This window comes from Pholis gunnellus (genome assembly GCF_910591455.1).
Source record: "Pholis gunnellus genome assembly, chromosome: 12".
Classification (NCBI taxonomy): Eukaryota; Metazoa; Chordata; class Actinopteri; order Perciformes; family Pholidae; genus Pholis; species Pholis gunnellus.
The window spans coordinates 5,847,205-5,873,994 of record NC_136539.1 but is presented as its reverse complement, the minus strand read 5'-3'; the positions used below and the strand labels follow the sequence as shown (position 1 = coordinate 5,873,994).

The 26,790-nt window shown below is 39.3% G+C and overlaps 1 protein-coding gene across 1 annotated transcript in view; it reads left to right on the top strand.

Moving 5' to 3' along the window:
* LOC306704007 (polycystin-1-like protein 2) overlaps window positions 1–26,790 on the top strand; it is a gene marked incomplete at both ends in the record, with an annotated part of 56,000 nt that overhangs the window by 1,198 nt on the left and 28,012 nt on the right. The window contains 34 exons of the mRNA XM_079170218.1: window positions 617–775; window positions 882–1,070; window positions 2,386–2,496; window positions 3,301–3,448; window positions 4,445–4,674; window positions 5,322–5,512; window positions 6,000–6,216; window positions 9,292–9,855; window positions 9,976–10,118; window positions 10,218–10,403; window positions 11,232–11,369; window positions 11,612–11,758; window positions 12,092–12,216; window positions 13,101–13,221; window positions 13,788–13,919; window positions 15,205–15,318; window positions 15,725–15,839; window positions 15,941–16,131; window positions 16,218–16,448; window positions 16,560–16,661; window positions 17,925–18,103; window positions 18,446–18,592; window positions 18,896–19,095; window positions 19,463–19,689; window positions 19,914–20,121; window positions 20,473–20,707; window positions 21,624–21,864; window positions 22,067–22,154; window positions 22,242–22,376; window positions 22,909–23,094; window positions 24,465–24,795; window positions 25,017–25,150; window positions 25,960–26,087; window positions 26,313–26,473. Coding sequence (XP_079026344.1) covers window positions 617–775; window positions 882–1,070; window positions 2,386–2,496; window positions 3,301–3,448; window positions 4,445–4,674; window positions 5,322–5,512; window positions 6,000–6,216; window positions 9,292–9,855; window positions 9,976–10,118; window positions 10,218–10,403; window positions 11,232–11,369; window positions 11,612–11,758; window positions 12,092–12,216; window positions 13,101–13,221; window positions 13,788–13,919; window positions 15,205–15,318; window positions 15,725–15,839; window positions 15,941–16,131; window positions 16,218–16,448; window positions 16,560–16,661; window positions 17,925–18,103; window positions 18,446–18,592; window positions 18,896–19,095; window positions 19,463–19,689; window positions 19,914–20,121; window positions 20,473–20,707; window positions 21,624–21,864; window positions 22,067–22,154; window positions 22,242–22,376; window positions 22,909–23,094; window positions 24,465–24,795; window positions 25,017–25,150; window positions 25,960–26,087; window positions 26,313–26,473 — 6,154 coding nt within the window. The remainder of the gene's footprint in view (window positions 1–616; window positions 776–881; window positions 1,071–2,385; window positions 2,497–3,300; window positions 3,449–4,444; window positions 4,675–5,321; window positions 5,513–5,999; window positions 6,217–9,291; window positions 9,856–9,975; window positions 10,119–10,217; window positions 10,404–11,231; window positions 11,370–11,611; window positions 11,759–12,091; window positions 12,217–13,100; window positions 13,222–13,787; window positions 13,920–15,204; window positions 15,319–15,724; window positions 15,840–15,940; window positions 16,132–16,217; window positions 16,449–16,559; window positions 16,662–17,924; window positions 18,104–18,445; window positions 18,593–18,895; window positions 19,096–19,462; window positions 19,690–19,913; window positions 20,122–20,472; window positions 20,708–21,623; window positions 21,865–22,066; window positions 22,155–22,241; window positions 22,377–22,908; window positions 23,095–24,464; window positions 24,796–25,016; window positions 25,151–25,959; window positions 26,088–26,312; window positions 26,474–26,790) is intronic.

The following is a 26,790-nucleotide window of genomic DNA, read 5'->3' as shown; positions in this document are numbered from 1 at the left end:
ATAATGGCCAAAATGTGCAATGTTGCTGTGCTAAATTATAAAATGTGAAAATCTGCTCTCATGCAAATGCCCATAGTTACCTTTGACGGATGAGTTTAGTTCCGCTTGTAACAAAACGGTCATGAGCAAGTTACTGGCAGAGTCTAATCGATTTTAAGTTGTTTTTTTTTGGTAATTTATGGCAAAAATCTTGTAAATTATGGTAAATTGTGTCCAACCTCTTCTCTGTTTGGACTGTGTCTGATAACAAACTAAGTCTCTATTGAGATGACATTCTCACTTTCCTCTACAATAGTTACATCATTTTAACATCATTTCTTTTCAACTTAGTTTCTTTCCTCTTAGCGGGATATAAACATGAACACAGATATTTTTGGTGAAAAATAATTATTTCCACCAAAGAAAAGCTTTTTACATACCATTTTGATCTTTATGTTTCTATTCACAACAGAGGTGTTCGCTCTGCGCATATGTTGTCATCCAAAAATTAAGCAAAGTCATGGACCCATAAAAAGTGGTCAAATAAACACAACTAAACCCAAGTCATGCTAACTTAACATGACCTGTGCATTTATATATACTGTATATATTCAGCAGTGGTTTGTTCAATCCTCAGATGCTCTCTCTTGGCTGGATGGTTCACATATCACCTATTCAAACTGGGTGAGCAGCCCACAGCCAGGAGCAGCTTGTGGACACACACTAAGAGACTCGAGCTTCCAATGGGAAGCCACAAGAGACTGCAACAAAAAACTGCACTTTATCTGTCAGTTTGGTATGTATTTTGACTCACACTTTAAAAAAACTAAAAAACAACAACAACAGCGTACTGAAAAAACTTGATGAATTACCACTTGGCATTGCTTTTATACCTCTCCTAGAGTCTGGGAGATCCATTGTGTGTTTAGGTCGAAACAGCTCTCTGCAGTGCGGTTCTGGTCAAGTCTTAATGATAGATGGCGGCTTATACGGTCGTAAGAACATTCATTACTGTCGATCCACGCTCCCCCCACCAACAACACCCACAGGACATCAGTGCGGCTGGGTGGATGCTGTAGAATCATTAACAGGTAAAACATCAAATTTAGTGCACAATTATGTGCTGTACAATTAGCTATTCCAGACATGTTAAAGCATCTGATCTACACAATAACCACTATCAGCTTTATAATAGTCTGCTGAGCTCAATAGGAAAAAACAATCTGAATAGGAAAACAAACACTCATGCCTCATGAAAAGGTTCTGCTTGGATGAAAACTGTGATGAAACTCAATTCACGTCTGAGGGAAGTGATTGCCAGATGTCACAAAGTACATATTGTCGCATTGTACAGACCTTTATTTGCCAAGAATGATTGCCCATTAGGAAATATGGAAGAAGAAAAAAACCACACAATAGCTTAAAAGCCATAAAGATACATCAATGATATCCATCCAGTAAATATTGACTCATGCATTTAACTGGCGGCAGAAGCAGTCTTTCCATCCTTTCATTGTCCAAACTAGCTCATTCTGTTCAGGTTCTTGGGGCACGGGAGCCTTTCCAAACATGCATCGGGTCAGAAGGAGTGTACATGCTGTACAAGTCAGAGCTCTATTTTAATTTTGAATTGATTTTCCTGTACTTGAACGAGTGGGAACCAAGTCCAGACTTGCACATTGCACATTTAATTACAATGGTCATGTGCGAAACATTTTTATGACAATAGTCAGCAACTCTGTTCATAGCATTGTCTGGCGCTAACACAACTTACTTCAGTTTTACTTTTGCTCTCAGTAAGGTTTCACACTCCAGTCCAGTTGATTTGCCAAGAAGAAGAAGAGGAAGATAACATAAAAAGATAAAAAAGAAACGCATTCTTACTCCAAACTCATCAAATACTGCCGATTGGTCAGTGCCCCTTGGCATCGACACACTAGGTAGCCTTCTAGCATTAGTTTCCAATGTGTGGCGACGGCGTGTTTCCTGCTCCTTACATGCATAGTGTCCCTTTCAAAATAAAGGTCCTTCTTCACAGGAAGTTAGGTAGGCAACAAAACCACTTATTTGCATTTAGGAAAAGAGCGCGTGCAAAGTTAAGTACTTTCTAGCAGGGGATTTCAGTTGGATGCAATCTGCAACCTCACCACTAGAGGTCACTAAATCCTACACACTGCTCCTTTAAATGCAGGCACGCACAACCACTCCAGACAATTGCTGAGGACCAGCCTTTGATCAGCACTACGGACAGAGATCGTTAGTTGAGGAACACATATTGTTGTTAGAGTTCTCACAGCACCACTAAAACTGCTCAATATCAAGTAGTTATTTGTAAGACTTTCCATGATGCTATCATCATTGCCGTGTGTTAACAGTAGCTGATATTGCTCTCTGTTTTTTACCCAGCCCACTGCCACGGCCGTCAGGTCTGCCAGATTGCTGAAGTTGTGGGCTCCTTTGGTGAGCCCTGTCCTCAGCTGGGGAGCTACCTGTCTGTGGACCACCACTGCAAAGATGGTAAGTGACAGTCATTTTAAGCAATTATAAATGTTCCAAAGGGGAATCACACATTCCATATCTATTAGAAACAGATCTGATTGTTTCCCCATCTCACCCTTAATTCACTTTTTTCCAAGTAGACAAAAGCTGAAATCAATAAATGAACCAACATGAGGTGCACTATATAACTATATATTCCAAAAACCACCTGTGGCTTCATAGAGATCTTTACAATATGTGGCAACCTCTCTAAAAACATACCAAAAGACATCATCAGACCATGATGTCTAGCCATGAGAGCTAACACATGGTTGAGTTTAAAGATATTAAGGCTAAATATATACGTTTTGGATCTTGCTTATTTGTTTGACTGGAGTCTGGCTCACCACGCTCAGCCATGGGGGCAGCTACCTTGCGTCACTCCCACAGACCCAGAGGAAAAATCACAGGTGTAAATAAGTTAATGAATGCTGGCTGAATTCCATTTCAGTTTCAGGGTCCTGGTATTGTGTATGCTGGTTCACTGTCACACTGTCTTGTCTTATTGGGAAACTTTAATAGCACAGAGCCATTGTTAATGTAATGAGTAACCCCTGTGCTAGTCAGAATGTTTGCGGTGAAAAAGGCTGATTTTGCCTAAAAAAAACAGGCAAGAGGGAACAAACTTATGAAGCAGCAACATGACAGAGACGGAGAAAAACATTTAGAAACTGTGATGGTCTCTGATGTTGCCTTGTTGCTGCTGTATAGATTTTACATATTTGTAAAAAGGGTTGGTTACAGGGACTTTGCTATACATTTCTGGACATTATCTCCTTCCAGGGCTCACACTGTCACTGAGCACTGTGGCTGCTGTTTTCGACGATGTCACCATCAGCGTGAAGTGGCTCTTACGTGATCCACAGGGAAACCCTAGCTGCAAGATGAGTACAGGAGACGGCCGTGTTATTTACCTGCATAGTCCAGAGGGGTGAGTAGTAACATCTATTGAGTGACTGAGACTACGACGAAGACTCAGCCTGTGAAAACAGTTTTATAATGTCTAGCCCCACATGGATGCTTTAGGGGATGGACATATTTACACAAACAGTCCATAAAGAACTTGAAAAGAAAAGGAAACTTAACCCTTCTCAAATATTGCCTCAAAGCTTTACGTTATATTACAAGTTTCGTCAATCTTCTCCACAATACTTACTGTATAAGTCCATCATATCCTTACAGCCAGAGGTCTTATGAACTGCAAATTCACACATGCGTTTGTGCCTATTAATTACATACAAAAGTCTGAATATGCCAAGCAAACTGTAAAGTACTAAAGCCTAACAGATGTGCTCTAAGTCAGTTTACATTTTTTGTATTTTCAGCACTTGGTCATAGTGTTACCAGATTGCACATTGGTTTTGTTTTTTCATGCACTTCTGCTGAACAATCTAACACATCTCCTCAGCTTTCATTAAAGGAATACTTCACCCACAGAAGGACCATTTGTATATGAAATGCTTACACTGTGTATAAGGGATTCTTGAAGAAAACTTTGGTTTAGTCTCCACAACGAACGTAGAAAAGTCTTGCTGAAATGAATTAAATAGGGGCTGCAACAAGGGGAAAATATCAAAATATCTGTTTCATATCTGTAATAATGTGGCTACTTGTCCAGTGTGTATCCTGCCTTCGCCCAATGTCAGCTGAGATCTCCCTACAAATATACTTCTATTTAATTATATCAGTAAGCGAGAACCAGCGTTTTATCTTTAATTAGCTCATATTGTCAACCCATACTTCTATGAAATTAGACCAAGTCTTTAAGTATTAATGTGGATATATCTCCACTTACCATAAGAAAATCACTAATTAAACAGGTTTGTGAGTGACCTATGTAACCTAGTATTACTTCTTTTTTTTTCCAGGAAGCAAGAGGAACATACTGCGATCACTGCTAACTGTTACTATGTATGCTTTTTCTCAGGTTTGAGAGCAGCGAGGTGCACAAATATACTCATCCAAGCACATTTGTTGTGGCAGTTGAATGCACCAGCAGGGACATTCACATTACAGCTCAGAGCACAATAACCATTCAAGAACCCATCACAGTGTTTGGTGTCATCAGGTGCTTTGCTGGGAAACTGTCTTTTAATGCAAACAACTGTAAAGCCCTTTACAGAGAGCCACTTCAAATTCAAATGGTGGTAAAAGCAGGTAGGTGCCAACTTGACCTGAATATACCATCATTTATCCTGTCCAATTTGATATCCCTGCATCAAGTTTTGGTGTTTGTATTTCATTTTCTTTTGTTTTTTTTGTTTATGTACATTTTTAAAAGGACAGTTTAGAGCCATATCAGAAATACATATTTTTCCTCTTACCTGTAGTGTTATTTATCGATCTTAATTGTTTTGGGGCGACTTACATAGTTTTGGAGATGTTGGTTGGAGAGATGCCTGCCCTCTCTTCAATATAATGGATCTATATGGCTTGTGGTGCTCAAACACCAGGAAAACTCAAATGCAATGTGGTTTTCCAGAAATCATGAACAGGTTGCTCAAGAGAATACACAGACTTTGCTGTGAGCAGTTTTGTGTAAGGACAATAGTGGAAATAGTTCCTAGTTTTTCAATTGTATTTTTTTGGCGCTTTGAGCACCACAAGCCGAGTGCCATGTAGTCCCATTATATTGGAGAGAACATCTCTGCGACCGACATCTACAAAACTAGGCAACTCACACCAAAACAATCCAGATTAATGAATAGCTCTACCGGTAAGAGGAAAACATATGTATGTGTTTTTGATTCAGGCGTGAATTATCCCTGTCAATGTATTCCTTTTTCTCTCTTTTCTTTCTGAAGGTACAAATGTGACCTACAGAATCCAGAGTGATGAATCTTTGGTGCTGGGTTTATCAGTATTTAGAGGAAACGTTCCCCAGAACATCACAGTGACTCCAGAAATGATGAGGCAGCTTGGGCCTGGCTGCCACCAGCTGACCCTTTATGCATCTAACATGGTCACGTACCCTGAAGTGTCCACAGACCTGCAGGTGAATTAGCGTCAATCAAGTAGACGTGTCATTTTCTATCAATAAAGCAATAAGTAACATGATGCAACAACCCTTTATGTTTATGCTCTGATTTGAATAGTGGGGTATGAAGTATGAGAGTTGAAGTTGACAGTTTGATTATTTGATTAAGGAGTTGAACCTTTTAACCCCTACGCCTATTTTGAGGCCACTGTATATTTTATATACTATATAACTATATATTTCACTTGTTTTATCACTAATAAGGTTCAATCTATCTAATACAGCAGTTTGGCATCATTTTGAACCATTTTTGACCTCTCAGGGGCCTGATTTATGTGTTTTATGTGATTTTTTTTTCATCGCATTGGCAGTTTTCGAAGCCTATGATTGGTCGATTTAAGTTGTAGATCACCCGCTTTTTGGCAGCAGTCAGTGCTTGACGCACAAGTGCTGTGAATGGAGAGTTAATGTGTTTCTCCGTTTTGTAATTCTTCATGTATTGCAGATGTGCGTGTTGGAGAAAGCAGCCGGGCTTCAGGCCTCTGTGTTGACGGAGGGGGATGATTATCTATACTCTCCAGATATTACTGTTGGTGTTTCTCTGGAACGGGGAGTGCCTGTGCTGCTCCTCTTCTCTCTGACTGGAGACAACAGCTCATACTCTGAGGTCCGAGAAATGAATCCAATCAAGGACATTTTTCGTATTGCGCATCCGATTCAAGGTATGGAAGGCAAATCAAAACTGGGGACCACATATGATTTGTGAAACACAATCTGAAAAAACACCATTGTGGGTATTTGATATGAGCTGATTATTTGAATGTATGCTTTTCTACAGGACCTCTACATGTGAAACTCAGAGCATGGAACATCTTCTCCTCTTTGGAAGTGGATGTGGATATGTTTGCTTTCTGTGGCAAAGATTCAGACGCTAAACAAAATATCCATGACTACTTGAGACCGGTCATTTTCCTTTTTCTTTTTATATTCAAATTATTTTATATATAAGGGGAAAGTAATACTTACTGCTCCAACTCTCAAAATTGTGCTCATAATCAAGTTGATGCCTTTCTTATACTGTATAATTTATAAACCCTTTTGGTAATTTTCTTTTTCAGAGAAAGAAACAAATTAGAGTGGTCAGATCTCCAAAACAACACATCATTGCAACACCTTCAAGATCAGTAGCTTCCAAAAATATACCTATCACGCTTTCAATGAGTGATTCATTCAAACCCAACAAGAACAAACAATACGAGTGGGAATGCAGTAAGAATTGTGCTTTTTATACTCTTTTTCAACTCATAGATTAAGTATTAAATGTTTTGTAAATTTCATAAGTATTCATGATAAGTTTCATAGAGTAACGTATTTTGATGTGTTGTTCATGTGTTGATTGTCTGAGCCACAGATTAAGCCCCAACATTATATGTAAATGAGTTTGCTAAACCCCACTACCCTTGTCAGTGTTGCTACATATGCCATGCTTTGATGGCAAATTTAAACTTTTTAAACGATGGGTCTTTGATTGCAGACGAACGTAAACTAAAGCAGCTTCCCATTTTTAGACAGCCAACTGTAGTTAGTTGAGCTAACTTTTCTATATGAGTTAGTGAACAACTGGTTCAGGCTGACTTGTTATCAGAGACGCATATTAAAACAAGAATCTTGTAAAAATTCTTGATGGCCAAAAGCACGATTGTGTGCTAAAACTGGGGCTAAAGCTGCATGTCCCAGGCAAAAAGTCACCGTCCTCACCATATTGATGTAGATTACGTGGAAATAAACTGCTTTGTTTATGCATTTTAGTGTTATATTAGTATTAAGTATTGTATAATCGATGTATTTATTGTTCAGTCCGAGTAGCAAGTATGATAAGCATACATCTAATGTAATCTCCAAACCGGGATGCTTGTACCACCAGGATGGGCGACAATTGTTTCAGCGCTTAGCACACCTACCGATCGCACATTTCAACACCATGCTGCGTCTCAGCAGACAAAAAATTATATTTTGTCTCTCATAATCTACCAAGACGTACTTTATTTGAAGATTGTGACACAGTATTTGTCAATGTGCACACAGGCTGCTGGCTAAATGGTCAACTGTGACACATTCTCATGTGACACATTATGCCAAAAGACGCAACACATTCTCACGCCCAGCCTGTCCAAAACGGACACTAACTGACAAAATGTAGTTTTTAGTTTTACCCGGGACACAAACACCAGTCTCCTTGACTAAAGTCACGTGTTTGTTTGACCCATATACCTCAACGTCCACCCTCCTTGTGTGGACTCTCTCTCTTTACACTACACCAGTTGCTCTGAGAGCATCTGGAATTGATGGCTGTGGGTTTGCATTGGAGTTAGTTGAAAGCGCAGTGTGTCTGTATCAGACGCCAAGGGGCATTTACCAAGCGTCTGTATTCGACGAGTTGGGATTGAGACCGGGTTGAATAACGAAGGAAGTGTATATTGCCTCAGGCGAAGCAATACGGTTCATATTTTCATATATGTTCCAAATCTGATGCAAGTCATGAATCACAATAAATGTATACAGTATATATACACACATATAACTATCAGAATTAGTCTTTAATCTTTTATATCAGCATGTCAATTGTTATTGCAGTAGAAGAATGACTTTCCTTTTTGATTTACAGAGAATCCATGTAAATGCCAAGAACAATTCGAGGGACTGACTTACACCATCAAGGAAACCTGCCTACCAGATCTATTCCATTTTGATAAATATTATTTTAATGAGAGAAATAAACAGAAAAAAAAAGAGGAGAAAAGTGAATCTATATGCATCACCGTTAACCCTGAGAAGAATTTGGATGGGCTTCGGTAATAGAAACTGATCTGCTGTCATTCTCTATACTGTTTGAGATTTTCTTTTTCTAACATTGGGAACACACCCTTCTGTAAATTATTAAATATGGAGTTTAATTAGGTTGTTTGGCATTATTCACCTATGTTTCACCAGACAGCTTTTGTTTTTAGATGTAAACATTCTAGTTATGTGTTCACCAACTTATCTATGTATTTGTTATATCATAGGATCACTTGTACTGAAGGCTGTAGTCCAATAAAGGAGAACACGGCTGCAAAAATGAAAATGAGTTGTACAAGCCAGTGTCCAAAAATGGTGTGGAACATTGAGGACCCAAGGGATGACAAGGACTGGCAAGTAGGTCTGATGAATGAATTGTAAATAGTTTAGGACTGAAAGATCGACTAATAGTAAATGGTAAAAATTTGAATTGACTTTGTGAATTTGCATGTCAATTTAGTTACAGGACGATAAGCTGAAAGACTGCTATAAAGAGGAAGGTACAAGGCCTCTTGTACAGAAACAGGATGGTGGAGATCAATACACTGTGGATTATAACACTCTCGCAACTGCCAAATCTAAGGGCCGCAATGTCATTGTGGTATTAACGTCTGGTAGGTATACATAAATCAGTGAAATAATGTCAACGCTGCTCAGTGAATTGTCTTGCATTGGTCTGTGAACCATTTTTGCGTTTATAACACAAAGGTAAATGATTTCTGCTTTCTGATGTATATCCAAGGTGACCTGAGGGATGAAGTTTAATTCATGCAATAATATTAATTCCACATCATGGAAGAACTAACAGTAATATTTGGATTATAAAGGATTTAAATAACGTTGGTCTTAAACTGTTTTTGACTATTTAATCAACTCTGGCGAACCTGTTTTTGCAATAGAGCCCCTTTATTTCTTGGATGCAATGCACTACACATTGTCCTTTTCTTTTTATACCAAAGCGGATGTCGAAGTCGAACCTCATTACAAAAGATACACCATATATACATCATCATCATCTGAAAGTGGAGGAGAAAACACAGCAACCACCACTGGTCCTGCCTCGACATCACCTGCCACTAGTGACACCACTACCACACCTACCAACCCCACCACTGCTGGTCCTGACTCCATAACAACTGCCACTAGTGACACCACTACCACACCTACCACCCCTACCACTGCTGGTCCTGACTCCATAACAACTGCCACTAGTGACACCACTACCACACCTACCACCCCCACCACTGCTGGTCCTGACTCCATAACAACTGCCACTAGTGACACCACTACCACACCTACCACCCCTACCACTGCTGGTCCCGCCTCAACATCACCTGCCAACAGTGATACCACTACCACGCCTACCACCATTGATGCGTCTCCACCAGCAACCACCAACAACTTTGACAGCCTTAAGTGTAGCATATCACCGGAGAGTGGAACAATCCTTGATGTTTTCACTATAACGTGCAATACTGAAATTCCTTGCTCTAACTGTCGGTATTGCTTTAAGACTGATAAGGGTAAGTAATCCAGATTAGCAACCACATCTGTGAAAAGAGAACAGATGTATTCAATTATCACATAATAACCTCTCCCAGAAATCTATAAATGCAACTTATTGTTTTTTTTAAAATTGCCAGGTATCCATCTGCGTTGCAGTAATAGCAATGAAGTGAAGTCTGTCTTCCTTCCTCTTGGAGACAGCAGTTCCAACTACAACATGATTATTACAGCAACTGCAAAAAGTGGCAGCTTTGTATTTAGCACCACTATAACTGCAAAGGTTTGTCAAAAAATACGATGATTAAAAAAAGTAACAGAACAAGATCTATGAAAACTTTCCTTTACGCTGTAGTAAGAAAAACATTTTTTTTTTCCTCAGGTGATGGATTCCACAGCGTCCTCAAGCTCTTCACTAGAAGATGTTCAGGCGTCTGTGGAGAACGCTGTGGCTCAGCTGAAGAAAGAAGGTCTACTGTCAGCAGAAACTGTGGGACAACTCATCAATTCTGTGTCCAATGAACTGAACAGTCAATCTGATGAATCAAACAAAGCTGACAGGCAAAAGGTAAATGTGAAATCGACTGTGGATACAGATTTTAAAAAATGGTTAGACAGTGTCTGACTGCAGAGGTTGAAGAGAATTGTACCCATAAAGGATTTAGCGCAGAGTTACTCCTAAAGCCAGCCCTAGTTCTCCAGGTAGATGCAAGTGAGAACTCAAACTTAACTCTACAAACAGGCAGACAGCAACAGTTTAGGGATACCACAGGCCAAGCATTCAGCCCATTCTGAATCGGCATGTTTGAAATATATTTTAAAAAATTGATAATTTGGGAAGTCAAAGTTGGCTATAACCATCTGCTACCCAGGTGCTAAAGACTCAAACCTAGTGTGACCCCTAGCTGCTTAGAGAACATCCCTCTATTAAGTAGGTTGTTGTCCATGTTGTCCACTGGAGTTTTTTGAACTTTTGAAAGTAAGTGGAGAGAATGTTTTTATTTCAGTCCGCATCCCAATGTTGTCTCGGGAGGCTGGAGATTTCAGTAGACTCCTGAGTGGCTTCAGGCTCAATGTACAGCTCAACACTTTGGCTCAAAACCTATTTATTTAATTTGCTTTCAACTAATGTCATTCTTATCATTATTACTATTATTAGAAATATACTTATTGTTATTATTATTTATATATTTTTTACTGATTCTCTCATTGTAGTTAACCTTATGGGTACATGTATTTTTAATTCCTTTTACACTTTTTATTTTCAACTTTTTTGTAAAGAACTTTGAACTATGTGTGAAAAGTCCTCTATGAATAAAACTATTGTTAGTAGTAGTAGTACTATCACTATTATTATTATAAATCATACATGTTTTAATGCTTTTGTCTGTTGAAGCTTCGTGAGAAGATGCTGGACATAATGATTGACACAGTAAAAGAAGCTCCGACCAACACTCCAGAAGAAGTTCAGGTGATAGCCAGAGGACTCGCTGCTGTCGTCCAGAAAGGCACTGAGCTCAGCTCCTCTGCTCAGGTACTGTCCAGTGATCCCCACACTGAGTAAACAAATGACACCATAGGGAAAAAAACGTCAAGTGCTGCTTTCACTACTGCTTTTTGTTAATGAATTCGAAGGACAAGGCTGCTTTAGATCAGCCTTGTACTTTGAATGTGTATTTGAGGCAGGATATTAGAGGTGAGATATCTAATGGTTACGTCTGTCATACATGTCCCAAACATATGTGTGTGATTGCAAGAATTGATTCCTATCTGCAGGAAGAGGCTTCATCACTGCTTGCAAACTTAAGCTCATATCTCCTCCACATGGATGTGAACACAAGTGAAGACAACCTGAATGAAATTTACGCCGCAGCCAGCACCATTGTAGAGGGAGCAAGCAATATCCTGGACTATTCTTCCAATGTGAGTGTTTAACCATAGAGCCCATGTTGATGGGATTTACTTCTCCACCCTTTTAAGAGCACTTACAGCATGTAGTGCAAAAAACGGGGCTGGAGTTCACTGATTAATCTGTAGCCTCTAATAGTAAAAATAGAACACATTCCTGTGAAATATGATGTCTATTACCAACAACTTGGGCAAAAATTTCATCAGGAACGTTGAGTTTAGAGACCAGGAGGATGGCCAGTCCTGGAATATCCATCTCGTCTCAATGGCAGTCTTAATTAGCAGAAGACTGAAAGGAATTGAAACAACCTCTCCATTGTCATAAATGCTTTGTGTTATCCTTTGCAGAAAAACGTCTCTGATGCCCTTCTCCTTTCTCTGAGCAATGTAATGAGTGCACTGTTAGCATTCAAAGATGTCAACAAAGCGCCAACTATCATCCAAAAAGCTCATGTTGGTGTGTTAGTCAATAGGTAAGTTCTTCTTCAGCCACTAGCTGTGACAGAGATAGATGTAAAGCTATAGTTCAACATTTTAATTAAAACATGCTTTGAATTGCTTTCTGGTGCAGAGTTAAATGACTAGATATCCCTTTAATGTCTAAGTCGTAAATATAAGACTACAGCCAGCAGCAGGTTATCGTAGCTTAGCCTGGCTCTACATGAAAGTAGCAACGGCTGCCTACCAGCACCTCTAAAGCACTGACTAACAGTTTATTATCTAATAAAGGGGGTTTATGTGCCAACCTATTTTTTTGCCTGTAGCAGTAACTCCCTAAAATCTCTGCTGGTTGCTAACAGTGATGACAAGACTAATGGTTACTTCACCCAGCCAAAAAAAGTCAGACATTAAAACTTGTTGTTGTTACAAATAGCCTGTTAATTAATGAGCTTTGAAGGTGCTGGCAGGCAGATTTTTTTACTTTTGGAAAGAGCCATGCTACCTGTTTTCTCTAGTTTCCTTTCTTTATGCTAAGCTAAGCTAACCGTTTGTAACCGCTGCCTAAATGTACTTCCCTGGGAAAAAAAAAAAAAAAAAAAAAACATATTATGCAGGGATTTCAATGTAGTCTCTCAGTTGGTTAGTTGCTTTTACCCCCCAAAAATGTATTTTAAAAAAGCTGGCGACGTGTTTCTAGTGTCTCTGCGTGATTGGGGCCTGAACATCAACAATTGAAATCATTTGGGTCTGGGCTCAAAACATGTAGGGCCAAAGATTGATTGAAAAACACCAGGGATACTAGGGAAGAACACAAACAAACCTGAACCCTAACCCTTAAAACAAAAAGCACAACTGACTAATAACTAACTAAATAACAAACTAACTTATATGAGTCTCTTTATATCTTCTCCCTCAGAGTGACACTGGGAAGATTACAGACAGAGGATATAAAAATTCCCAACAGTTCCAGCCCATCATTTTCGCTCCCAACATTGCCCTCCAATATATCCCCTTCAGATGAACCAGTGGATGTACGAGTAAGTCAAGAGTGCCCTTGTGTTTATGTGTGTGTATTGTGTGTGCTACGGCTGTCCCCAAATCAGGATTTTCAGTGTTTATACTTCAAAGTGATGCAATGACTCACTCGTCGTCTTTGGTAAATTAGTATATTAATTTGTTTTAATTTGTTCTTTTTATATATCAATTTGCCTTAAGGGGCTTTATTGGTTCATGCTTTTTTTAATCTATATTTGTTTGTGTTTATAAACACTCAATTTTATTACTGATGGATTTTCTTGTTGTCAATGCACCCTACCGACGGATAAATGAAATATGTTATCCACTGTCTGCCCAGTCAGCATGAATTCAGTTCAACCACAGAGCTACTTAACTGTAGCCAACATTACTCAAATGTTTTACATTTAAGATCAATCTTTTATTATGGCCTTTGTCATTCAAACATGGGTCATCTATGATGTTCAAATGCCAGTACCTGGTCACAATTGAGCAATTGAAGCTTATTAGATCCCATGTTTTTCTGAATTTTTCAAAGTGTCTGACATGCTTATGGTGTTTGAGCTTTGGTCCTTGAATACATTTATAGATGCTGAGTTTTGACAAAAACCCTTTTTCCTGGAATGAGAGAGGGAACATCAGTGGCCAAATAGGTGCGCTCTCCCTCACAAGAAAAGATGGCGCCAGTATCCCTGTGGAAAACCTGAGCGAGGATATTAAGGTCAGTGCAGGTTACAAGGTTAGTTTATTGTTATTGTACAACACAGGGTTGGGCAACAAAATGCATTTTGTAGTTCCATAAATTACATAAGAAAAAAATATAAAAGCAAAGCTGTATTATACAATATGGTGGAGGATGAAGGATGAACTAAGGCAGGGGTGCCCACACTTTTTCGGTTTGCAAGCTACTTTTAAAATGACCAAGTCAAAATGATCTACCTACATTTAAAATGCTAAATATATATATATTTAAATATATACCGGCAACTATGATGCTGATGTGTATATATATATATATATACATATCAGCATCATAGTTGCCGGTTGTCAGCGGGGGAGGGGGGCGGGGGGTGCTGCTGATCGCAAGAGGAGCGGCTGTTGCCGGACCTTTGTCGGCGGGGGGGAGGGGGGGTGCTTGCGGGAGAGCGACTGCTGCTTCAGGCTAACTAATTAGCTTGCGGAGTTTTGCAGTAGCTCGCGCGGTTCACTGTGCATACGTGGTGACCCGTGTGTTAGAAAAGAATGGCATGCGATCTACCGGCACTGCCTCCGATCGACCGGTCGATCGCGATCGACGTATTGGGCACCCCTGAACTAAGGAATATCACAGTGTGAGGAAATGAGTTGCTCTAAAGTCTGGTGGTACGGCAGCTAATATTTCTGTATCACTTGCCAGATGGCAGCAGAGTGAACAAGCTGTGGCGGCAGTGGCAATTGTCTTTTAATATTCTTTGAGTTCTTCGCAAGCGCCTCTTTTCACCAATAATCCTCCGACTAATTTGATGTTACATTGCAATCAATAGACGAACAATGATGTCATAGGTCATATTACAATACGCCAATTTAGGCACAACTTTTTTTAAACTCCTCCTAGAGGATTCAACAGATCCATCTCAAATTTGGTCAGCAGAATCTCAAGACCCTCACAATGCCAAATCGTCAAGCTTTTGTCTTTACATTGTCCACTCTGCATTAAATTCCACAAGCTGTGGAATTCTGTGTTCCATATAATGGACACAGGAAGTGGTAAAACATTTGCAATGGAATATTTCCAGTTCCACGCACCCCAAAAATCAAAATAACATCAAACTTGTGCACGCAATGCCCTGTGGTCATGGAAATGCACCATGACCAATGTCCAGCCAGTCCCCCCCCCCTTATGTGCAGGAATGTGCGAAGGTCTTTTCATTGCTGCCTGCAGCTTAAATGCTAACTGTACCTGGTACCATGGCAACAACTATAGATGTTATTGGGATATACCTTCTGGCCTTTTGCTTGGTCCACAGATTCTCATACCAAGGCCTGTAGGAGAGCAGGTGAACACCTCTTTTCTGGACCTGGGGAACTACAGCACAACGGTCATAAACGTTCCTTCAGCCGACACTACGCTGGTGTTAAAGGTCCAGTAAGATGTTTTAATTTTCACTTCTGAGATGTATAATGAGCACTTTAGAAAAACATTTCATATCCCCTTTGGTCTACTTTGACACTATGAATAGTTTTATCAAATTGGCTGTTTTACTAGCAAGACAGTCTTAGTACAGACATCACAATTGCTAATGCCATAAATTATTCTACCATTTATAATTATACTTCTGTTAATTATGCAATTTTTTCTTAAGATTTGTTACTTATCTTAATATCATGATGCTAAATATCAGAACATTTTCGAAATACTGTAAATAAATCCAGAATATAATTGCTGTTCTACTTTGTTTCAAATTATGATTGCTGTATTTTCTTTCTGGATGATCCAACTTTGGCAAAGAGAATTTTACTGCAACTATGTTGCTATTATGTTTAAAGATGGTGCCTTCAAGTGATCCATTACCCTTCAAACTGTTTCTTGGTCATATGGACTACCCCACTGAAACTAATAATGTAGCGATGACAGAGATGCCTCACCAGGGAGCAACACCAGGTAATATATGTTTTTGCTTAGTGATGGAGATAGTTTTAAACTTGAATGCCTTTTAAATTGTTGAAACATTACTTGAGTACTTGTGTGTTTGACTTATACAGAGGAGAGATACACTTGGCTTCTAGACCCTAAGGATTTAAAGGGAAAAAATGGAGTGCACTATCTTGTAGTGAGGCCCATTGTAGGTCCGGGAATAAAATCCATCAATGCCAGTTTGTCCATTACCTCCTTCACTGCCGCATGTAAATTTTGGGATGAATCAATATTGGAGTGGAGCCCTTTTGGATGCAGGGTAAGTACAGCAATTCAATCGGCCTGTCATGTGTAACATGTTTCCCAGACAATAATGACAGTTAATATTGTCTCCACCTGAACAAGGTTGGTGTTCAGACCACACATTCAGTCACCCAGTGCCTCTGCAACCACCTCTCCTTCTTTGGGGGCTCTTTCTTCGTCACTCCCAACCTTGTCGACGCGTCACGAACTGCTGAGCTGTTTGGGACTTTTGCTGAAAATCCTGTGGTCGTCTGCTTTGTGGGGTCACTCGTTGTGGCCTATCTCTTGGTGGTTGTGTGGGCACGACGAAAAGACATACAAGACACTGCCAAGGTACTGTATATGTCCAGCACCAGAGTATAATTCATTTATCCAAAATGTAATCCCACTTACAAAAAAGCATCTTAAAAAGAACAATGCCTTATGTTGTTGGCTGGTTGGCAGGTGAAGGTAACTGTGCTGGAGGATAACGACCGCACAGACGAGTACCGCTACCTGTTGAGTGTCCACACTGGGCATCGGAGAGGAGCCTCCACTTCCTCCCAGGTTAATGTATTATCAGTTCATAGCAAATAGTTGAACGGTTAGTTTTGGCAGAAACGACACTGCTCTTTGAGGGACTCCACAACCAGTACTACTTCTGAGCTTTTGTTACACAAATGGAAGGCCACCAACTGGGTGAACATACTGGAGCATTTCCCAGTGAAACAGAAGTTGGAGCATCTTGAGCCTCTGTACTGGAGTATCCTCCAGTGAAACGGCATATTTGAATGGTGTACAGTTACAAGAGTAAATCCTTTTTTTAACGCTAAAAACGCTAAAAAGCATGTGGGATTAGAATGTTGTAAAATACACAAAATGATTGATGGATGGATGTTAGATTATTGATTGTAATTGGTTGGTACTGGCTTACATAAGCATATGTCCAATTTTGTATAGTAGTAAGAAAAGTATTTATATAAAATTCAAAACTATTGATTTTTTTGTTTGTATGAAATTGTTAAATAGGTGACTGGGGGTGTGATCTAAAAGGGTTAAAAGAGCATTTTTCATTTGTAATCTCAAATGTAACAGCTAATGAGCTAGATATTTCCATCAGGGGCAAATTCAGAGAGCTAAATAATAGTAAATATTGGAATTTTTGTAAAATGGTGAAAGGAAATGTAAACAAATATATGTTAATGTTGCTAACATGTTAGCCATAACAATGCCGTTGATATTATCTCTTGTGTTGTGTTTTCAGCTTGGTCAAAAAACAGCTTAATAATAGTTTAATAATACATTCCAGTTTTAACTGTTTTATTAATTGTTTTCATCAGCAGATCCTTGAAGCCTTTTAACTTTCTATTTTGCTTTGGTTTTGGTTTGGTTCTCTTATAATCAATCTGAAAGAATATCTTGAATGTCATCCATTCATTTTGAGAAAATGATTTTGTAACATTGCATGTTGCATCACTCATTTTCATCAAATTAACAACACTTTACTCTTAATGGCCTATTGAAGGCAAGATATCATTTTCATTTGTGTGTATACCACACAAATTCTCCTAAACTTTGCTGATGACATTTCATGCCACTTAATGAAACAATATCCTTATTTGTCATTTCCTTGATTTTTAATTGAATTGCACTAAATGATTGTGTTTCAATATTTGTTAAAGCTTCTTGTTCTTTATTAGTTAAAGTGGACATCTTGCTGATTGCAACACTAGCCCCACCCCTCCATTACCGTACATACATGTCGGCAAAGTGGTTATATATCCTTTTGGAATTGCCAGTTTTGAAATACAGAGTACTAAACTGTTTCAGGTGACAATCACTCTGCTGGGAGCTGAGGCAAACAGTGAACCGCATCACCTGGCTGATGCAAAGAAATGTGTGTTTGAGAGAGGTGCGGTGGATGTCTTCCTGCTAACTACACCCTTCTCCCTGGGAGACCTGCAGGGCATCAGACTGTGGCACAACAACTCAGGAAGCCATCCTGCCTGGTAAGCAATTACAGAAATGTAACCCTAAATAATCATCCTCAAAATGTATGTATCTTTTATCTCATTAAAGGCTATTAAATATGCGCCATGGCATTTCCTCTAGTGTAGTTGTTATGACTTAGAACACTTCTAGTGTGAACATACAATACAATACATACAGTATGGCTTGTTTTACTATTACCCTGATGTTGCAGATGATTACTGGCTCTTCTTTTCAGTTGTGATTTTCTCATATTTCTGTTTAGGAAACAATGTTGTCATTTAGAGTACTATCTCAAGGCTACCTTATATGTCATTTAAAAACAGCCCTTGCATTTTCACAATTCTTTTTTTTTTTCTCAGGTATGTTGGCAATGTCATGGTTCATGATATACAGACAGAGCAGAAATGGCATTTTGCATGCAACTCCTGGCTGGCCATAGACATAGGTGATTGTTCCCTCGATAAAGTTGTACCTGTTTCAACCGAGATGGATTTGAAGAGGTTCAGGTAAGGTAAAAGAGGGAGCAAAATTGTACTCACAAACACACCATTGAAATCTGAATATGATACCCAAACAGAGATGTTATTAATCAGAGATGATGATTAAATAGAGACAAGTAAAGTACAGCAATATTTTTAAAAAGCAACCGTAACCCAGGTTGTCCAGTAATTACATCTTTTTTTATTACAGTTATTGCTAAGTACAAAATGAACTGTAAATGAGCCATTGAAGGCTACCGCAGTGAAGTAATTGGCTGCTCATGAAGGTTTGACGTGTTTTTGTTCCCCCTCGCTGCTTTTGTTTTTCAGTAACTTGTTCTTCATGAAGACAACAAAGGATTTCAGTGATGGACACCTCTGGTACTCTGTGGTCAATCGACCTCCGAGCAGCAACTTCACTTGTGTTCAGAGAGTTTCCTGCTGTTTTACACTGCTGTTCTGCACCATGCTGACCAGCATCATGTTTTATGGCATCCCAACAGATCCCTCGGAGCAGACCATGGACCTGGGTACAACACATATCCATAACGAGGACATTTGTTGAAAAATGATCCATGAGGCACTGTTTATGTTGATTAAACTTATATTCATTAAAGCATTTTTTCCTAAATTAAAACAATATACTCATTTAATTCAATGAAACACTTAATTCAAATTTAACATTTTGTAAAAGACACATTTTTTTTCGGATGATTAATTGATAATTCACATTATACACTTTCAAGTTTCATTCAAAAACTTCAAAAGAAACTTTAAATGTTAAAATAATTGGCATTGGGAAAAGCCCTGATTTTAAGACAAAATACATATTCATGAATTTGTGGATGACAAAAACAGTGTCTTTCATCTCTGTCTCTCGCTCTGTGTTTTTTTCAGGTCAGTTTGAGTTTAGCTGGCAACAGTTCATGATCGGAGTTCAGAGTTCCCTCATCATGTTTCCCATAAATATCCTTATTGTTAGCATCTTCAGAAACACTCGTCCTCGGGAGACGTCTTGTTGCAAGCGAAAAACCAAAAACCCAGATGCCCTTGAACAGAATTCTTTCTCACAGACTACCACCACCAACACAAATGTCAATGTCACTTTAGACACCGTCATCAAGGTAGGTGATTCATGTTTTTCATGTGGTAGGTCGCTATTTAAAGTGTTTGCCCTGAATATTTAAGCACACAAATGAAAAAAATTATCTTTTATGACACCCCTTGTGCATGTTCCAAAAAGGTAATGGATAAGTAACTTAAAATTTTTATATTTGCATATGTACTGTATGTAATCATACATATAAAAAAAAGAAAAACCTTGGCATTTGAACATTTTCTTTCTCAGGATATCACAAGAATTGCCAATTATCTGTCGAAGACTGTTAAAAGCAACATACCGAGCACAGAGTCTGAGTTTGGGCCTGGACAACAAGTTGATATCAATGCTGTTCTCTCCGTGGTGGAGGACTTCATCAAACCCAATAACAAAAACCTTGACGCCGCCCAGCCCAAAACGCAGAGCTTTGGCAACCTCGTTCAGCCTCAGCTACCAGGTGTGTACCTGCTGTGGATGGTAGATACTGTGACATCGTATAGACTTTATTTGGTACAGTGCACTTCATTGAGATACAGTGTTGAGAGAAAAAAGGAGAGAGATTGGAGGGAAGTAACAAAAGGAACCAACGTTTTTGGTGAGTTCAGAAACTTCGGTCATAGGTTTAGCTCATCACAAAAACACAGGCACACTCCCATACATATAGGGTCGGAGCATCTCTTGCTAGTTAGCATAGAGCTAACATGCAGTTACTACGTTGACTGTGTATATAATCTATAAAAAAAACTATAAAAAAACTGACGCCAATAAAAAGTTTTACACAGTTTAACAAAATTCTGCACATTTTCAGAGGGCAGTCCTGGGTCAACAGTGGAGGGGATTCAAAAGAAGAGCAACAAAACGCAGTATCTGTACCGGCAGCTGTGTCACATTGACAAAGAGCTTAGTCTGCTGGGACCCTCCGGCTTCCCCAACCCAAACAGCTACAGCCGGGCTCTGCAGCAGGTCCAGGGCATCAAGGGCTTTCTTGAAGATCAGCTCTTCACAGTCAGCTGTGTCAACCCAGATGAACTCACCGAGAAGAAGTACAGAAGACACTAATTAAAAAAACCACACGGATGGATTTGCATGTGTTAGCCCGTTATCTACAAGCTGTATATTTATTTGATTTTTTTTCAAGTGAAGAATTGCTCGTCTTTTTGTTTATTTCATGTTATTTCAATGCAGTTGCTGCTGATAAGTATTGTATTTACAGATAATGAATGCAATGGTCCCTGCCAACAGCTGTGACATCATTTGAGATTAATAGAACATTTTCAAAAGTCTTAAATTGTGGCTTGTATCACACATTGTTCAAGTCACTGCAAATTGATTTTCTTTGAGTCTAAATGAAAGGAATCCAATTGCAGATCGAGCAGTGAGTTTGGAAAATGACTGGCAGTAAGTTTTAAAGGAAAAGGTCAACATTTTGGGAAATGGGCTTATTCACTTTCTTGCCAAGAGTTTGATGAGAGTATCAATACCACTTCAAAGTCTTTAAGCTAGAGTTAGGAGATGGTTAGCTTAGCTTGGCATCGGGAAAAACAACTTGCCTGGCTATGTCAAAAGTTTTTGCCCACCAACGCTGTTAACCAAGTTAACCACAACTTTATATTTGTTTTTGAAAAAAAGTTGAAGGTGGATTTTGTTATACAAGCTGTTTCCACCTGTTTCAAGTCTTCATGCTAAGCTAAGCTAACCAGCTACAGCTTCATACTGAGTATACAAACATGAGAGACTGATCTCAGTAGCATCAAGAAAGTGATTAAGCCTATTTCCCAAAGTCGAAGTATTCATTAAGGAATACACGTAGATAACGGGCTGAAACTTAGAAAACCATAATGTGGTATGGTATAATCGTTTTGAGAAGTATTTCATTCTGTCAGTTACTCATGTAAAATGCAGTACTTGCACTTCAAAAGAAAGCTGTTTTTAGAGTGAATGGTAATCTTTCATTTGCAGGTTGAGCCCTGCAGACAGCTCTGATGGCGATGGTAGTCAGAAGAAAAGGGTGTGCTGTCATGGAGGGCTACCCTGGTGGTTTCTGTTCGTGGGCTGGCTGCTAGTGATCGCAAGCAGTTTTGTATCGGGATATTACACGATGCTTTATGGGTTGAAATTCGGGAAGGAACGCTCTGTGAGCTGGTTGGTGTCCATGATTATCTCCTTTTTTCAGAGTGTCCTCGTCATTCAGCCATTGAAGGTGAGAAGAAGTTGGCTTTCTCTCTTCATACCTCACTCGTAGCTCAGTATTTCCAATATAAGTAATTATTTATGTTTTAGAAAGCTTAATTTCATCATATTTTCATATTTTAAACTCTCCTACAGAGATCATTCTTTATGAGCACATGCCAGATATAAAACTAAAACAAACCATTCACTGTGATTCATGCCTTTTACCACAGGTGCTGTCTCTTGCAGTCTTCTTTGCACTTGTAATAAAGAAAGTTGATGAGGAAGATTTCCAAAATGTGGAGTTTGAAGGAAATCTAGGTAAAAAACACTCCCAAAATACACTTCATTGGCCTCCAATGTTGACTCATTCATTATCAGAACAAACACATACCTCTTCACCCACAGGTGATTGTAAGGACCAACAACTGGTCAGACGGGATCGCAGTCTCTATGAGCCTCCTCCTGCTGCAGACATTGAGAAGATGAGAAGGAAACAGATTGTGGAACAGAAAGCCTTTGCCCTCCTCATAGAGATCTTTAGTAAATATAAAACACTGTGCTATGGCCATAAATCAAAGTATATGCATCATTTATTGTATTAATGCAATCCAATGAATCTTTCGTAGTCATTCATAGGCTACAGTATATGAAGCAAACATAGAATCCACACTATATTAACTTTTCCATCAGTGTGCAAATTCACACTACACAAGAGCTAGCTCAAAGTTCGGTTCAGACAGATTCAAATATTATATCAAATAATGCTTAATGATGAATGATTTCCATTTAGCTGAGTCCAGTTCAAGGTCATCAAGCAAATTCTTCATATTTGGGGTCATGGTATTCATTGTTCTCGAACCCCAAATACTAAACCAACTACAGTATTTTTATTATCTTTATTTCAAAGTTATAGTCAAAAGTATACAACACAATATTTACTTTGACTTAATTTGGAGTCATTGTCTTGAACATAGTTTCACTATTTCTAGTGCATGCTCAATATGCACTGTTCTGTAGCGGTGAATATCACAGCATCTGCGTTGATGAACTCTGATGCACCCTTTTGTTGCAGCCTACATGGGGTTTATGTGGATGTTGCTGCTGGCGGCGTACGGCCAGAGAGATCCCAATGCTTTTTTCCTGAACCGTCACATCCGGGATAGCTTCAGCCGCAAGATCTCAGACAGCATGAGTCTTGGAGATGTGTTCACTTGGGCCAACACGTCACTATTAAGTAACCTTTTTGGAGTTTATCCAGGTGAGAATGTATCCCTCATGCAGAGGAGAAACCCTGTTGTTGCAATCTCAGTAACCAAATGACTCTGTGTCAGAGCTGCAAAGAAAGATGTGTGGTTTTAGCAGAGTTCTTCTGAATTATTATATTACAAAAGCAGTGATTCAACAATTTACACTGCCTTGTGCCAAAGCAGCTTTATTTTTTATTTTTTTTAAGACCAAGTTTGTCTTGTTGTTTCTGTTGCAGTATGATTTTAGTGTCTCGTTTTTTTTATTGTATGTATCTTTTCAGTAGTAAGTACTGTTTCAGGGTCAGGGCTATATTAGATCGTTGGATTGTGTAAAGTCCTTTGGTAGGGTAACTCCAGAGAGAGCATTTAACAATTTCAGCCCACACATAATTAATTTGCATACAAAGAAATCACTGTTACTTTTACCCAGTACCAAATGGATAGGAAGCCACCCAACTCAATGAGTTGTTTTGAGTGTTATCGTTTTGATTATTGTTGGGTTATGGTATGTTTGTGAATGGTAACAATCTACTCTGCTCTTTTTAAACTTACACCTCATGATTTGTTACTGATTGTTAACAGTATGTGCATCCTTTATAGTTTTGAAAAGTCTGCAAAAGGTCTGCAAATTTGCTACAGCTAGAAGTCCTGTTGTACATACATTGCATCGGTTGCACTATATTTCTTAGAATTTGAGCACTTCCGCGTTCAAATTTCCCTCATGGCTGTTGTGTCTGTAGTGAGCTTGTTTGATAATTAGTGAAGTAGTATGTTTCTATTTTTACTAATAATAATGATGTGACATGTTTTATGCTTAAACATGAGCTTGTTAGAAAATAACCATATTTTAGCTTGACTAAATAAGCCAACAGTAATATGAAAAACACTGGTTTAAAACGTTGGTCAATCCATTGGTACTGGGTAATGTTAGCACAGAGCTATAATGACCCAAACTGACTCAGTGGTGTTTTTCTGTGTTCTGAACTGAAATCATCTACATTCTCACAGAAATGACCACAACCTCTTATCCTGTGTGTCCACCATGACAAAGGATTTGCATCATTTCAGAGTTTGACATGTAATTTTAAAACTTTTTGTGCATCACTACCTAATGAGCTGTTAACAGATGGTGGTCATTCCAAGTATTATTGTGAGATCATGCTGTCCACATTACAATCACAATCGACAAATAGTCTCTAGAGTTGTGAATATGTTGCACACAAATGCAAACAGACCCTTGCTCCGAAGAATTTTCCAGTTGAAACACCCCTTAAATGATCTTTCGCTCAGACCTAGCTAACTGGCCAAAGCGTTAAACGTACAGAGACCCGACATAAAATGCCTGAGAAAAACACAAACAAATAAAATGCTTTTTTTCCAGGATACATCACGGATGGAAACTCCAAGCTAGTGGGTAATGCTCGTCTTCGTCAATTGAGAGTGCAGAGGAACTCCTGTGAGATTGCAGGCCCTATGCTCCAGTTGGCACCAGACTGTAATGCTCCATATTCCTGGGAGGTGGAGGACATGGGCTCCTATGGCACTGGCTGGAATCACTCTGTGAGGGATAATATCTCTACGAGCGCGTCCAGCCCGTGGACCTACCAGACACAGTCTCAGCTCAGGGCTTATCCCATCTGGGGAAAAATGGTGCTCTACAGGGGAGGTGGCTACGTAGCGGAGCTCGGCCCGGATTCACAAAATGCCAGCAGGTATGCACATTAGCAAAATGGAATGCATCTTTCCTTTTTCATATTGAAATGTGAGTTTAAAGTGTCCTCAACGGGCTAAGGTAAGGTGACCTATTTGTCAATCAATATATTTACATTGAAAAGATAGAGATTTAAAAAGCTTGACTAAAATACTATTATAAGACAAGTGCAACACATAAATATAGAAAACAGTAAAAATACCTTGTGTACTTCTTCTGCAGCACCCTTGAGTACCTGTTCAGGAATACATGGCTGGACGTTTACACGAGGGCCGTCTTTGTAGAGTTCACCGTTTATAATGCTAATGTGAACCTCTTCTGCATCGTCACACTCTTGCTGGAGACTACAGCTGTGGGTAAGGTTGAGTGTTTCCTTTGAAAAGTGCAAAATTACACAATCACGGCAGATGTGGTGCAGATTTATCGAAGGTGCAATGAGTAAGATCTGACCACGTGCTCCAAACGAACAGCGGCGGCATTTGACCCACCAAATGCAGGCTAACTGCTAACTGGAGGTCCGTCTGTCTCCTGGAGTGGCGGGTAGGAGGAAACAAAAAGCTAGCTTGTTAGCATGCTCATTTCAGCAGATCATGAATCAGCAGATTCATGTTCCTGCAACACAAGAACATACGGTACATTTTAAAGTAACAGTTCACCGCAAGATCAAAAATACATATTTTTTTTCTCACCTGTGGTGATTTGTATCAATCTAGATTGTTTTGGTGTGAATGGGACGATAGGCAACTTAGTGTGTGGTGCTCAAATTGCCGAAAGAATACATTTAAAAAAACTCACTTTCCAGAAATCATGACACGGCAACTCAAGATAATCCACAGACCTTGTTGTGAGCAGCTTCATGTTCCTACATGATCCTACATGAAACTGCTCATTCAACATGTACTTTTGAATATGGGGTGAACTGGCCCTTTAAACTGAAATTCTTGCCAGATCTTACACATTGCAGCTTTAAAGAGGATGTGCAGGAGGATGTGTAACATCACTGTAACACCAATCTGTGCGTCTCATACCAATCTGACCAGATCTAGTTGCTTCTCACAATTTAACTGTATTTTCCCGCATTCACATTGATATACAGTACCCTATGTAAATGAAATCATGCTAGTCTGCATGTGTTTAAACAATGTTGTTCCTGTTGATTTTATAGGAGCATTTCAGTTGCACAGTGAGCTGCAGAGTGTTCGTCTTTACCAATCAACTGGGGGTCTTCACATCTTCGTTATGGCTGCTGAGATCATATACTTGCTTTTCATCCTCTATTACATGTTCCTGCAGGTACACACTAACATAGCTATTAGAACATATGCAGACAGGGCTCATTATTCTGTTCACTAAAACCCTGTCTCCCTTTTTGGATTGAAGATGTTTGAAGAGATCTTCTTCTGTTTGTTTTACTACAGTTTTTTCTCCCTTATGGAACTAATGGAACAAAACAATGGTCACGCACACAAACTGGCTCCATTACATTTGACAATCCTCTCTATTCTCTGTTCCTGTCAGGGCAAATTAATGAAGCAGCAGCGCTGGGCTTACTTCAGGAGCAAGTGGAACCTTCTCGAGCTGACTATCATCTCACTGAGCTGGAGTGCCGTGGCTGTCTTCATCAAGAGGACCCTGCTCGGGGACCGCGATATGACCTACTACCAGAACCACAAGGACCAGTGAGACCAACATACACTGTGCTATAACTTAGCTTTGATTTGAAGGGCATGCAAAAACAAGTGTCAAGGCAACACCTTCACAAGTGTAGAAGATGTGCAGTGGGCTTTATATTGTGGTTAGGTGTTTGCCATCTAATTGCTTTTAGCCATGCTAGTAGCTATGGCCATGCAATTTTGTACAGACATTCATGGTCCCCAGAGGATTAATCCAGATAAACCAACAACTCACAGATAGGTAGATAGATAGATAGTGATAATTAGCAAATATGCTAACATGCCTAGATCGTGATCATGGTTTTCTTGGTAAACATTGTCTA